This window comes from Diceros bicornis, chromosome 31, assembly GCF_020826845.1.
Source record: "Diceros bicornis minor isolate mBicDic1 chromosome 31, mDicBic1.mat.cur, whole genome shotgun sequence".
NCBI classification, from domain to species: domain Eukaryota; kingdom Metazoa; phylum Chordata; class Mammalia; order Perissodactyla; family Rhinocerotidae; genus Diceros; species Diceros bicornis.
The window spans coordinates 14047972-14059989 of record NC_080770.1 but is presented as its reverse complement, the minus strand read 5'-3'; the positions used below and the strand labels follow the sequence as shown (position 1 = coordinate 14059989).

The window sequence follows — 12018 nt, the reverse complement described above, 5'->3', positions numbered from 1 at the left end:
GCCAATCTTCCTCAGCAAAAAGAGGAGGATCAGCAACAGATGTTAGCTTAGGACTAATCTTCCTCACACACACAAAAAAAATGACATCCAAATTGTGAAGAAAGAACTGAAGTTGTCATTATTTGAAGATGATATGAACTTGTATATAGAAAAACCCAAAGACAACCAAAAAAGTGTTGAAGTAATCAACAAATTCAATAAATTTGAAGGATATAAAATCAACATTCAGAAATCAGTTGCAATCCACGAGCACAAAATATCTTTCCATTTCTTTTTGTCTTTTTCAATTTCTTTCAACAATATCTCAGTTTTCGGTGCACGGGTCTTTCACTTCCTTAGTTAAATTTATTTCTAACTTTTTATTCTTTTTGTTGCAAACTTATATGTGAGTGTATTTTTGATTTTCATTTATGCTAGTTCATTGTTACTGTAAAGAAATGCAACTGATTTTATATATTGATTTTGTACTCTGCAAACTTACTGTATTCATTTATCATTTCTAATAGGTTTTTGGTAGATTCCTTAGCGTTTTCTATTATAAAATGATGTCATCTAAAACTAGTGACAGTTTTACTTCTTCCTTTCTACTTTGGATAACTTTCATTTATTTATTTATTTTCCTTAATTGATCTAACTAGAACTTACAATAGTACGTTGAATAACAGTGGCAAGAGAGGGCATCCTTAGACAAGCACGTTTTGATATTAGTTAATTCCTCTGAATTTCAGCAAATTATTATTTTTGATTCAGTGCTCAATTATTAACATCTACAGTGTGCTAGGCTTTATAGACATTGTCTCATCAGATTGCAATTGATCCTATTATATCCATTTTACAGGTGAAAAACAGAAGTTAACCAAGTTCAAGATCACATCATTAAGAAATTGCAGAACTAGAGTTTAACAGCCACCTCCCATCCCAGAGTAATATCTGACATTTTAGGTTAGAGATTATTCTTTTCACTGAAGCTCAGAGAATTTGGGTAGGGAGAAAGAGAACCTGAGAAAGAGCTGTAAGTGGAGGAGGAGGAAGGAAAAATGAGGGAAGAGTTAAAGAATGGGAGAGATGGAGGACCATAAACCTTGCTCCTTGGTCCTACTGAAAGAATCACATGGATATTGACATAGCACAAAATCCACTGCTTTCCATATATCTTCCCTCTGACCTTGTCCCAGACCCTCCCGGAGGAAAGAGTTCTTGCCAAAGGATGAAATTGCTTATTTCTTTTCCAAAAGAATTCCCCAGGTGGTCTTATTGCATTCCAAGATGGGTGCTTTTGGACACAAGATTGGCTTTCCACTCACAGCCAGAGAGATGCCTCTAACTGCAGATCCACTTAAATGTGTTATTAGGGCAGAGGGGAAAAGACAATTAGTGGGAGAATACTCTCCCGGTATTTGCTCTCTGGAGTCATGGTTGTCATGGAGTTTTTTCCATGCTAATTTCATGCCCCACTTTGCCATGTCCCCTCTGATTCAATTCCACACTTTCCCATGGTCCTGTTATGAACTCATGATTATAGCTTTTCTTTTAACGAACTTGGAGTCATTTGAGCTTGAAAGGACCTAGAAATCATTTGGTTCAATACTCTTCATTTCAAGATGAGGAACTTGAAGCCAGAGGAACTAAGAGATTTATTCAAAATGACACAATTAGCCAGTAATATAGCCTGATAATAATAAATTAGATATGGGGACACTTCCGTGTTTACAAAGCACTTTCACTTTAAATGTATACATACATACATTTTCTCCACTCCCTGACCTGAATCAATTATTATAGCAGCCCAGTGGGCAGATATGGCATAATTTTTAATGTGTAAGTGAGGAAATCAAGGCAATAAGGCATAAAATAAAAGTAATTCATGACAGAGACACAAATTATTGTGGTTAATTCCATGTGCATTGGTATCAGCCAATCTGCATTGAATGCCAGCTCTCCACTTGCTGGTTGTGTGACGTTGAGCAAATTAACGTCTTCAAGCATCTTTATCATCACCTACTAAATGGGGCTGATAGTAGTAGCTACTTCATAGGGTAGTTCTTCGCAGAATCAAATTAAATAATGCTTATTAAGCACTTATAAGAGTGAGAAGTACACAAAATGCTTTCTATTAAAGTAGGTTAATTTATGTGTTGTGACTTGGAGTTATTTCCAACATATTATGTTGCATTACTAATCCTTCTTTAAAAATATCTACTTAAGATCATTACCACAAACTTTTGTTTTTAGTTTTTTATTCTTATTTAAATGTAGCTCATCTACCCTGCCACTACTAGGGATACAGAGATGTTTTAGGAAGATCTCATTCTTGGTTTGATCTACTTCAGCTAATCTTACTTCTAGGGAGAGAGGGATGAATGAGGCAATGAGTTTATTTGATTTAACTCTTGCTAATAGGTTAATCATTATATATTCCCTCTAATAAGAACTGTAATAATTTAATATTTTAAACTGAACATATTCTTAAGATTTTTTTAAAGATATAACACCAAAAGTATAGAGTTATGGCAACATGGCCCAGCAATGGAGAACATGTTTCTGGTCAGTGAGAACTATTTATGTTCCACAAATCACACTTTGTGAGAGTCAAGATGCATTGTCGCTACAGTGAAAAGAACCTGGCAGACCTCAATATGCCAAAAGTTTCTATCTATAAAATAGGAATAATTTCTCACCCGCCAACTTCTCATGGTAATAGAAAAAAATCACATCTATGCATTGCAACTATATGAAGTGTAAAGTGTTGCATAAATATGAATGTAATACGTCTGAAACTTAGCCCATAAACTCTAGTCTGAAAAATGTCTATTTTTAAATTTTCTTTAAATTCTCTTGGTTGGACTCTAGGTCTCCATTATTCCTCCAAGTCTGGTGACTCACCTGCTCTCTGGAATCCCTGGGAGGCTCAGATCTCTGGAACTTGAGTCTTGCTTCCCTAGACACACCACAACAGCCATAATTTCTGAGGTCTTGCACAGTCTCTGAGAAGCTATCATGGAGCATGATCCATGCCACCTATGCCCAGAAATTGATGACTTTGACTTCCTTCTAACCTCTGAGAATCTCCCCAACTCTTGATCTTAAAAGCATCCATTCTTTCTAAAATTACTTTCTCCTATCTCTTTTTCACAATTCACTTCACAAGGAGGCTCAAGGAGTAAGATGGACGGAAATGGGTTATTTGGGAATGAGGTCAGACCAATCATTCTCCCTCTCCTCTCCTTTTATCTTCTCTCTTCCTCGACCTCCCTCCCCTTCCATCTGTTCCCTTTCTTTCTCTCTCTCTCTCTCTTTATCTCCCTCTCTTTCCACCTTTCTCTTTCTGTGTCTCACCATCTCACATTCACTCTCTCTCTCTCTGTTTGGAATTAAGATTATTAAGTATTCATTGTAAAGTGATTTTGGACTTTCATATATTTAATTTTATACATTATTTTATTTTATTTTTCTTGAAGTGTAAATAAGTGCCTAACAATTAAAAATAAATGAAAGACATTTTAAAAATTGTAGAAGAAATAACCAACTGCATGGCTTTCTAGATTCTTGTCATTTCTCTACATATAATATCTATCAGAACTCTTGTTTTCAAAACATAGCTTTATCTACCTGCATCTAATCATTGAAAAAGGTTTTTTAACTGAATTCAATGGTAGTGACAATGCCTCAAACACATGACGTGGTTGTGGCAGCTGAACATAATGGCACTGGAAATCAAGAAGCCAGGTTTTCACTTCTTCTCTCTGTCTAGCTATCTTGTAACCTACAAAAGGTCACTTACACCTCTGTATTCCTTATAAGGGAAATAACACCTGCACAAATATTATTCTTACTGAGGTAATGTGTTAGCCTTTTTACCACCCTCTTGAGAGCCTCTTTGATCTCCTTGTTCCTCAGACTATAGATAAGAGGGTTTAACATGGGAATAAAGATAACATAGAACACTGACAGCACCTTGTCCTGCTTTGTGGAGTGGGTAGAGCTGGGAAGCAGGTACACAGAGAGGCCAGTGCCATGGAATAGTATCACAACTGCCAGGTGGGAGGCACAGGTATTGAAGGCCTTAGCACTACCTTTGACAGAAGATATTTTCAGGATGGAAGCTAGAATAAAAACATATGATAACATGGTAACTAGGAAAGAATTAAACCCAACAAAAGTACACACCAGAAAAAGAATTATTTGGCTGATGAAAGGATCAGAGCAAGACAAGGAAATAATCTGGGTTATGTCGCAGAAGAAATTTGGAATGATATTGGGCCCACAGTAGTAGAGATGAAAGCCAGTCACTGTTTGAACTAAGCTACCAAGGAAACCACTCCCATAGGCCCCAGCAACCATCTTCTGACAGAGGCCAGGAGCCATGATGGCTGAGTACTGCAGAGGCCTACCAATAGCAACATATCTGTCATAGGCCATGGCGGCCAAGAGGCAGCACTCAGCCAGACCCATCCAGCACCCAACAAAATACTGGGTGGCACAGGAAATGAAGGAAATCATTTTCTCATCTTTGAAAAGATCTGAAAGCATCCTTGGGCTGGTGGAAGAAGAATAGCAGATGTCTATTAATGACAGGAAACTGAGAAAAAAATACATAGGTGTTTGCAGGTGGGAGTCCATCCTGATTAGGATGATGAGACCCAGGTTCCAGAGTAGGGTCAGAAGATAAACCACTAGGAATATTGGAAAGAGGATAAGCTGCACCTCTTTTTCATCTGAGAGTCCCAAGAGAATAAACATGGCCACAGAGGTATGATTTCTTTCCCCTTGCACGGACATGCTCGGTGCCATCTGCTGAGAAAAAGATGAGAGAAGAAAGTGGTTATATTCTCAAAAGCCATAAAGAAATAGTCTTCATTTTCTTTCCAGTCAAGCAGCTGACTAACTATACAAACTTGAATCATCGATGTTGATTTAGCTTGTGTCTTCCACTTCTAATCACCAACCTTAACTGAAAAATTTTCTAGGATAAATAATTACATTCTCTCTTTGGGGACAAAAGACAATAAATTGACATCATTAGTACATTATCCCCCAAAATGTCTTAATTTCATGTGTTCACATTCCAGAATTTACAAATAAATGAGAATTGGGAATAAACTAAATTTGGAAAATGCTGACATCTCTCTCTATGGTGAAATAGAATGATTCTGCTCAGTCATGGCTCTGCTATTAACTCAATGCTTGAAGAAACCTATGAATCATATGAGGTCCTCTATGAAAAATGAGGATGGTAAAGTAGGTGCTCTTTAAAATCTCCTTGGGAACTAATATTTAATTAATCTATAATCAGGGAGGGTGGACAATTTTGTGACTGCCTTTCTGCTTTCATAAGACTTGGAGAGAAATAAGAATAATATAATGTGATGATGGGAAGAGTCACAAATCAAGAAGCAGATTAGAAATAGAAGTGACTTAACCAACTTTTGAGTCTAGGAAGGCTCCTGAGAGTTAGATAAGACAATGTTGAAAGAGCCATTGTGCTCCTTTCCTTACAGGTGCAGATTTTTCCTCTCAAATCAGAGATAAATGATTTAAATTATCTTGGACCATGATCCTTGATCTTCTTAGGGTCAGTGATACTTTTGAAATTGGTTGTAAACTTCGGACCCTCTATGCAGCAAACTGCAACCACTTACCACCTTTGTATATGGTTTATTGGATTCTCAATCACCCTCAATTCTATCCATTGTTCCTAGGTTCAAGGCTTCTCCTACAAAGTAGAGTGACTCAAAATTATGTAAGTGTTAGGATGCTTTTGCAATGGATGTGGGGATTAGGAAACTAAGGCAGCATTTCTGGAAGTTCTTTTTCTCATTGCAGCCAGTGAAGGGAAGGCAATCACTAAGTCTTCAGGACAAATGGCAAATAGCCAAAGGAATATTTTTGCATCAGCCACTGTCTCCTCTTCAAGATGCAACAGCTGTCATTCTCTCCAGACAGTCATTAGAACATCTCTCAATGAAAATCTTTTTATTCAGATGAACTCAAACCAGAAAGAAAACCCTGGTAAGCTATTAAAGGTAGAAAATAGGTGTCAAAAGTTGCCTGGGAGTTGTGTTTATGAGTAAAAGTAAAAGTCTTGGAGATTTCCCTGGAGAAAGGCTGTGCCATTACTGGAATAAACTATGTCTACAAACTATAAAAATTTTGTCAGCATTAACCATAGAGAATGTCTTCCTTCTTCCCAACCATTTCCCAGCATCCTAGTTCCCAAAATATATAAAAAGATAAAATCTCCATAGAAGCATAAGGCTACAGTCTGAGAAATAAGGTAGAAGAGTTCATTTCCCAAAATCAGATCAGTTATTGCTTCATGGCACGCTGTTTTGAGAAGAAGTATAAAGGACAAAGAGATTAATTAGAAAAGAATATTGAGATGTTTGCCACCAACATGGAAGGAGAAATGGTCACAGACAGACTACATATTTACCATCCCATACTTACATGTGGTTCTGTCTACAGTGAGACTGAATGGAGGGAGAATTTTGTGAGAACAGAGCAGAAAATTCTATTCTTCATCATCATCACTATCATCATCATAATAAATGATCATTTATTTATATATATATATATAATAAATGACAATGAAAAGATTTATTAAGCAGCTACAATATATACTGTTCTTCTCCTTCTACTCATGGACGTATTCACAGCTTTCTCTAATGTCCATTTATTCAGTATGGTAAGCTTAAGTATGCTGTGCCATCTACTAAACACAGAGAGTACTCTGAAAATTCCCTCTATATGTCTATTATATGCCCAAGGAATGCCAGTTAGATGTATGTTGAATCTTCTAGCTCTACTTTCCACATCATTGAAACATCCATTATTTGTGTTTCTCTACTGTGTTCTAAGTTTTACAGATCTCTCTTCCAGTAAATTCATTCTATCATAAGTTGTGCTAATTGACTGTTTAACACATTCATTAAATTTCAAATTTTAATCATAATATTTTGTTTTCTCTCTAACATTCCTTTGGTTCTTTTCCCAAATACTCAGTTTTGATAGTCTCTTAGTGTTTTTCATACTTTCTATAGTATCTTTTATTTAAACATATTCAATATACTTATTGAAATTATTATTAATGATTTAAATATATAATTCTGTAAGTCTGATTCTATAGTTTAATGTTATTGCTTACTATTACTCAAGTTGCCTTGTTTATTTGTGTGTTTAGTGATTTTTTCATCTTAAGTTCATGTTTCTTTAAAAATTATCTGTGGGAACCATTGATGCTTGGGTTTAAAATTTATTTCTTCAGAAATGATTTATATGACTTCTGTCAGATACCTTGGGGGCAGAACCAACCCACAATCCCTTTAAACAAAAATTTTGATGATTTTTTTAGTGTCAAAATAGTGATATGTTTAGGCTACATATCTACATAAGTAGATGTATGAGATTAAAAATTATCAGAGGAAGGAATTATATCAGCACCATTGTGATGAAAGACAGTCCTCCTTTTTCTCCTCTTTTGTAACAATGAATTGGACATCCATCCATGAACAAAAGAGCTTTTGTGAGAGTTGTGATGTCTAGCACAATGTGCCAAGGGAACTGGGAGGATCTCACCCACCTGTGCATCCAGTAATAGGCAGACAGACCTCAGCATGGGCTGCAGAGCCAGCAGGAGACAGCGAAACAGCCCCAACCCAACTTGGTCATAGTCCAGTAACGCCTGGAGAGGGCTGACGTGGGCAGACACCCATGAAGGAGAGAGACTTTGTGGAAGCCCAGTCTTCCTGAGAAGGGATTCCAGTGCACTATTGGGGCAGAAAAAAAGGTGTGAGTTTGGTCACAGTGGAGACAGTGAAAGGAGCATTCCCAGCATCACCTCCTTCAAGTTACACTGCAGAAGCTGACGTATTTAGCAATGCAAACTCTACTGTCACGGAAATAGAGCAGTGAGTGAGTGCCCAGGTACTCCAGCAGTGCTGGATGCAATTGGAAAACCCATTTCTCTCTAGAAGTACAGAGACTACTGTGGTGGGTAGATCATGATTAGTGGAAGAAGGGAGATCGGGAAAGAGACAGTTAAGAATATAAAGCAGGTGTAGGGGCTGGTCCAGTGGCGTAGTGGTTAAGTTCCCACACTCTGCTTCAGCAGTCCAGGGTTTGTAGGCCCGGAATCCAGGTGTGGACCTATGTACCCCTCATCAAGCCACGCTGTGGTGGCATCCCACATACAAAACAGAGGAAAATGGGCACAGATGTTAGCTCAGGGCCAATCCTCCTCATTGAAAAATTAAATAAATAAAAGAATATCACAGGCCATTAAAGGGGCACAGAGGCTCAGGATTTCAAGAGAAAAGTCCACCCACGAGCCACTAGGAGTACCTCACCAGAGAATCTCCCACCAGATCCACCAGAACCTTCAATCTTCTAGTTCTAAACCCACACCTCTCCCCACTCTGCAACTGGCTCCTTGTGCACAGCCTTGAGTGTCACAATGATAGCAAATCTGGTAAACTGAGTGTTCTCAGAAAAACAGATCTGGTCTGTGGACAAGGGAGAAACCACAAACACGAGCTCTAGCGCCACCTTCTGGAAAACAAGAAAGAGGTTTCCAGGAGCCAGCTTGGTGAGTGACATAAACCGGAGAAGACACAATAGCTTAAGAATTCTGCCACCAGAGGGAGCAAGAAGAGTGGAGCAGGTGACCCATACAAAGGCAGAGAAAACTCCAGACCCCTTACTTACACCACTCACAAAACTTAATTTGAAATGAAGTAAAGATTTAAACATCAGACCTAAAACCATAAAACTCTTAGAAGAAAAAATAGAGGAAAATCTCCTTGACGTTGATCCTGGCAAAGATTTTTTGGATATGACACCAAAAGTACAAGTAACACAAGCAGAAATCAGCAAGTGGGACTACGTCAAACTAAAATTCTTCTACACAGCAAAAGAAATAGTAAAAAAAAATTAAAGTCAACCTACAGAATGGGAGAATATATTTGCCATCCATGTATAGGATAAGGGGTTATTACCCAAATATTTAAAGAACTCATACAACTCAGTAACGAATGTCAAACTGTCTGATTAAATGATGGGCAGTGGAACTAAATAGACATTTTTCCAAAGAAGACATTCAATGGCCAAAATGAACATAAAAAGAGACTCAATATCACTAATCATCAGGGGAATGCAAATCAAAACCACAATGAGATATCATCTCACAACTGTTAGAATGGCTATCATCAAGAAGACAAAAGAGAACAAGTTTGGCAAGGATGTAGAGATAAGGGAACCCTCATACATTGTCATGGGAATGTAAACTGGCTCAGCCACTATGGAAAAAAAGTATGGAGTTTCCTCAAATAATTAACAATAGAACTACCATATGATCCAGCAATTCCACCTCTGGGTATATATCCAAATTAAATGAAAAAAGGATATCAAAAATATATCTGCACTCCCACGTTTATTGCAACATTATTCACAATAGCCAAGATATGGAAACAACTTAAGTGTCCATCAATACATGAATGGATAAAGAAGATGTTATACACACACACACATACACACAATGAAATATTACTGAGCCACGAGAAAAATAGAAATCCTGCTATTTGCAACAACATGGATGGACCTGGAGGGCATTACTCTAAGTGAGATAAGTCAGACAGAGAAAGACTAAAACAGTATGATATCACTTTTATGTGTATTCAAAAAGCTGACCTCACAAAAATAGCAAACAGAATGGTAATTACCAGAGCCTAGGGGGTGTGGGAGAATTGGAGATATGTTGTTTAAGTGTACAAACTTGTAACCACCAGATAAATCCTGGAGATCTAATGTACAGCATAGTAATTATAGACAACAACACTTCATTATAAACTTCAAAGTTCCTAAGACTAGATCTCTTTTTTTATTGAGGTAACATTGGCTGAAAACATTATATTAATTTCAGATGTATATCACTATATTCCAAAATCTGTATAGGCTAGATCTTAATTGTTCCCGCTGCAAAAACAGCAATATACTTATGTGACAAGATAGAGATGTTAGCTAATGCTAGGATGGTAAGCATATTGCAATGTGTAAATGTATCAAATCAACACATTGAACGTGTTAAACTTACACACTGCTATATGTCAATTTTATCTCAATAACAATAAATTTTACAAAAAGATTTATCTGGGAAGACTTTTTTACTTTTTCTCCTTCTCTTACACTAAAGCTGAGAGAGGTGTGCATATCATTCTCATTTTGTGAAGTAGGTTTCTTTCCAGTTTGCCCACGGAGAATGTCTCCCTTTAGGAGTCCCTCTTTTCAGTGGCATTGCGGGAAAGAGGTGTTGTCTTTAAGCCAGTCTCACACAGTGTCTTTCTCTCCTACCCCTCATACATTGGCTCATTAAAACCCAGAACTGAGGCTACCCGAGATTAGTAGATCCCTCCTGGAAAAATGCTAGCCTCAGCCCACTGCCGCCTAGGTTTGTGTTTTTTCTTGTCATTGCTATACCTTGATAAATTTATTTACTTTCTCACTGGCTCAGACATGAATAAGTGTGTTTTAGGTTTTATCTAGCATTATTAGTTTCTTTGAACATATCATCCACCGTATTACCAGGAACACTTTTACAAATAATAATTCTATAAAGTGTTGGTTACTCCAGCTTATTACTGGCGATTTTTTTTCCAAACCCCAAGCTATTTGATTTGCTTATTTTTTTTTTGCTTCTAATATGATATAATTTGCCTGAAAATCAAAGTATGTTATTAGGTAGCTAATATTTACTCAGTGTGTACTATGTTCTAGATGCTAGTCTGAGTACTTTTATGTTCTATCTTATTTTAATTTTCAACAATTTTATGAGATATGTACTTTTATTATTCCCATTTTACAAATTAGGAGACTGTGGGTCAGAGCAGCATATACTTCAAGGTCACACAACCCTGAAGGGCAGAACTGAGATTCAAATCCAGACAGTCTAGCTCTAGAGCCACATCTTAAATATATGCACTGCACTGCTCACTAAAATGTGTTAATCACTGCATTAACCTTATTTCTAAACACTGTAGAATGCAAAGCACTATACTCGGTGTTTTGGATGATATAAATGAGCATATAGCCCAAAAATGGAGGTGGGAAATGCGCCCATTGAGACATAATACAAAACAAAAGATGATGTGTGGCATAAAAAAGAGAGAGAGAAATTCTTGTGGGTGATCATAAACTGGATTTGGGCAAGAAGTTTGAGACTGGGGAAGGCTCCTCCATATTCTTTGTGAGAATTTCTCACAAAACATCTCTAGAATGGCTGAGACCATTTCAGAAGCATTATTGTACAAATGAACAGGGCAAGGACAACGTAATTGAACATGCTGCCAATAACCTGATCACCACATCTTTTCACAGAGATACACTTTCAGGAAAAGAACAGAAAGGCTGTAATGCTGACTTCTTGCCAAGTAAGTGAGACAAACTGGAGGAGAATTTATCTTCTTTCAGGAGGAAGAATTAAGGAGATATTAAAATGTTTTGCAATACATGCTGGTGTAACTGAGGGAAAGGGACATCTCAGCCTTTAGATGGTGACCACTGCAAAGCTTATGTCCACAGATGCCTCAGAGACAAAATTACCACAATAAACCCTACTGTACACAGAGATCTATGTTAGACCAGTGATGCTGTTCTTAATCCCAGAAACCTTCTAATTGCCACATTGTTTTTCTCAACCACCCCAGATTCTATCGTTTCTAATTAGACCTTATTTTTACTTGACTCTTATTTATCAAGGAATCCCAAGGTTTCTTCTTTTGTTTGGATTAAGTTTATTTGGGATAAAGTTTATCTGTTTTTTTCTCAATTCATTCGTGGCATCAGTTAGTCCCCCTCCCCATAGTTACCTCCTTTTGATCATGCTTGGAAAATAAAAAAAGAAGGAAGTGGAAAGAGAATATGAAAAAGTGTCCTCTTTGACATGCCTCTCTTCTTTAAGAGATTTCATCAATAATTCTTCCTAACGTTTACTTAGTTGACTTTGGAAAAGTTTAACATATTTGTAGG

At 37.2% G+C, this 12018-nt stretch overlaps 1 protein-coding gene across 1 annotated transcript; it reads right to left on the bottom strand.

The window, feature by feature from the left end:
• Positions 1-3777: 3777 nt before the first annotated feature.
• LOC131395313 (olfactory receptor 5A1-like) lies at positions 3778-4791 on the bottom strand. Its single transcript, XM_058527241.1, has one exon. It carries the CDS (start codon positions 4789-4791, stop codon positions 3778-3780), a length of 1014 nt encoding a protein of 337 aa, XP_058383224.1.
• Between the last annotated feature and the right edge of the window lie 7227 nt (positions 4792-12018).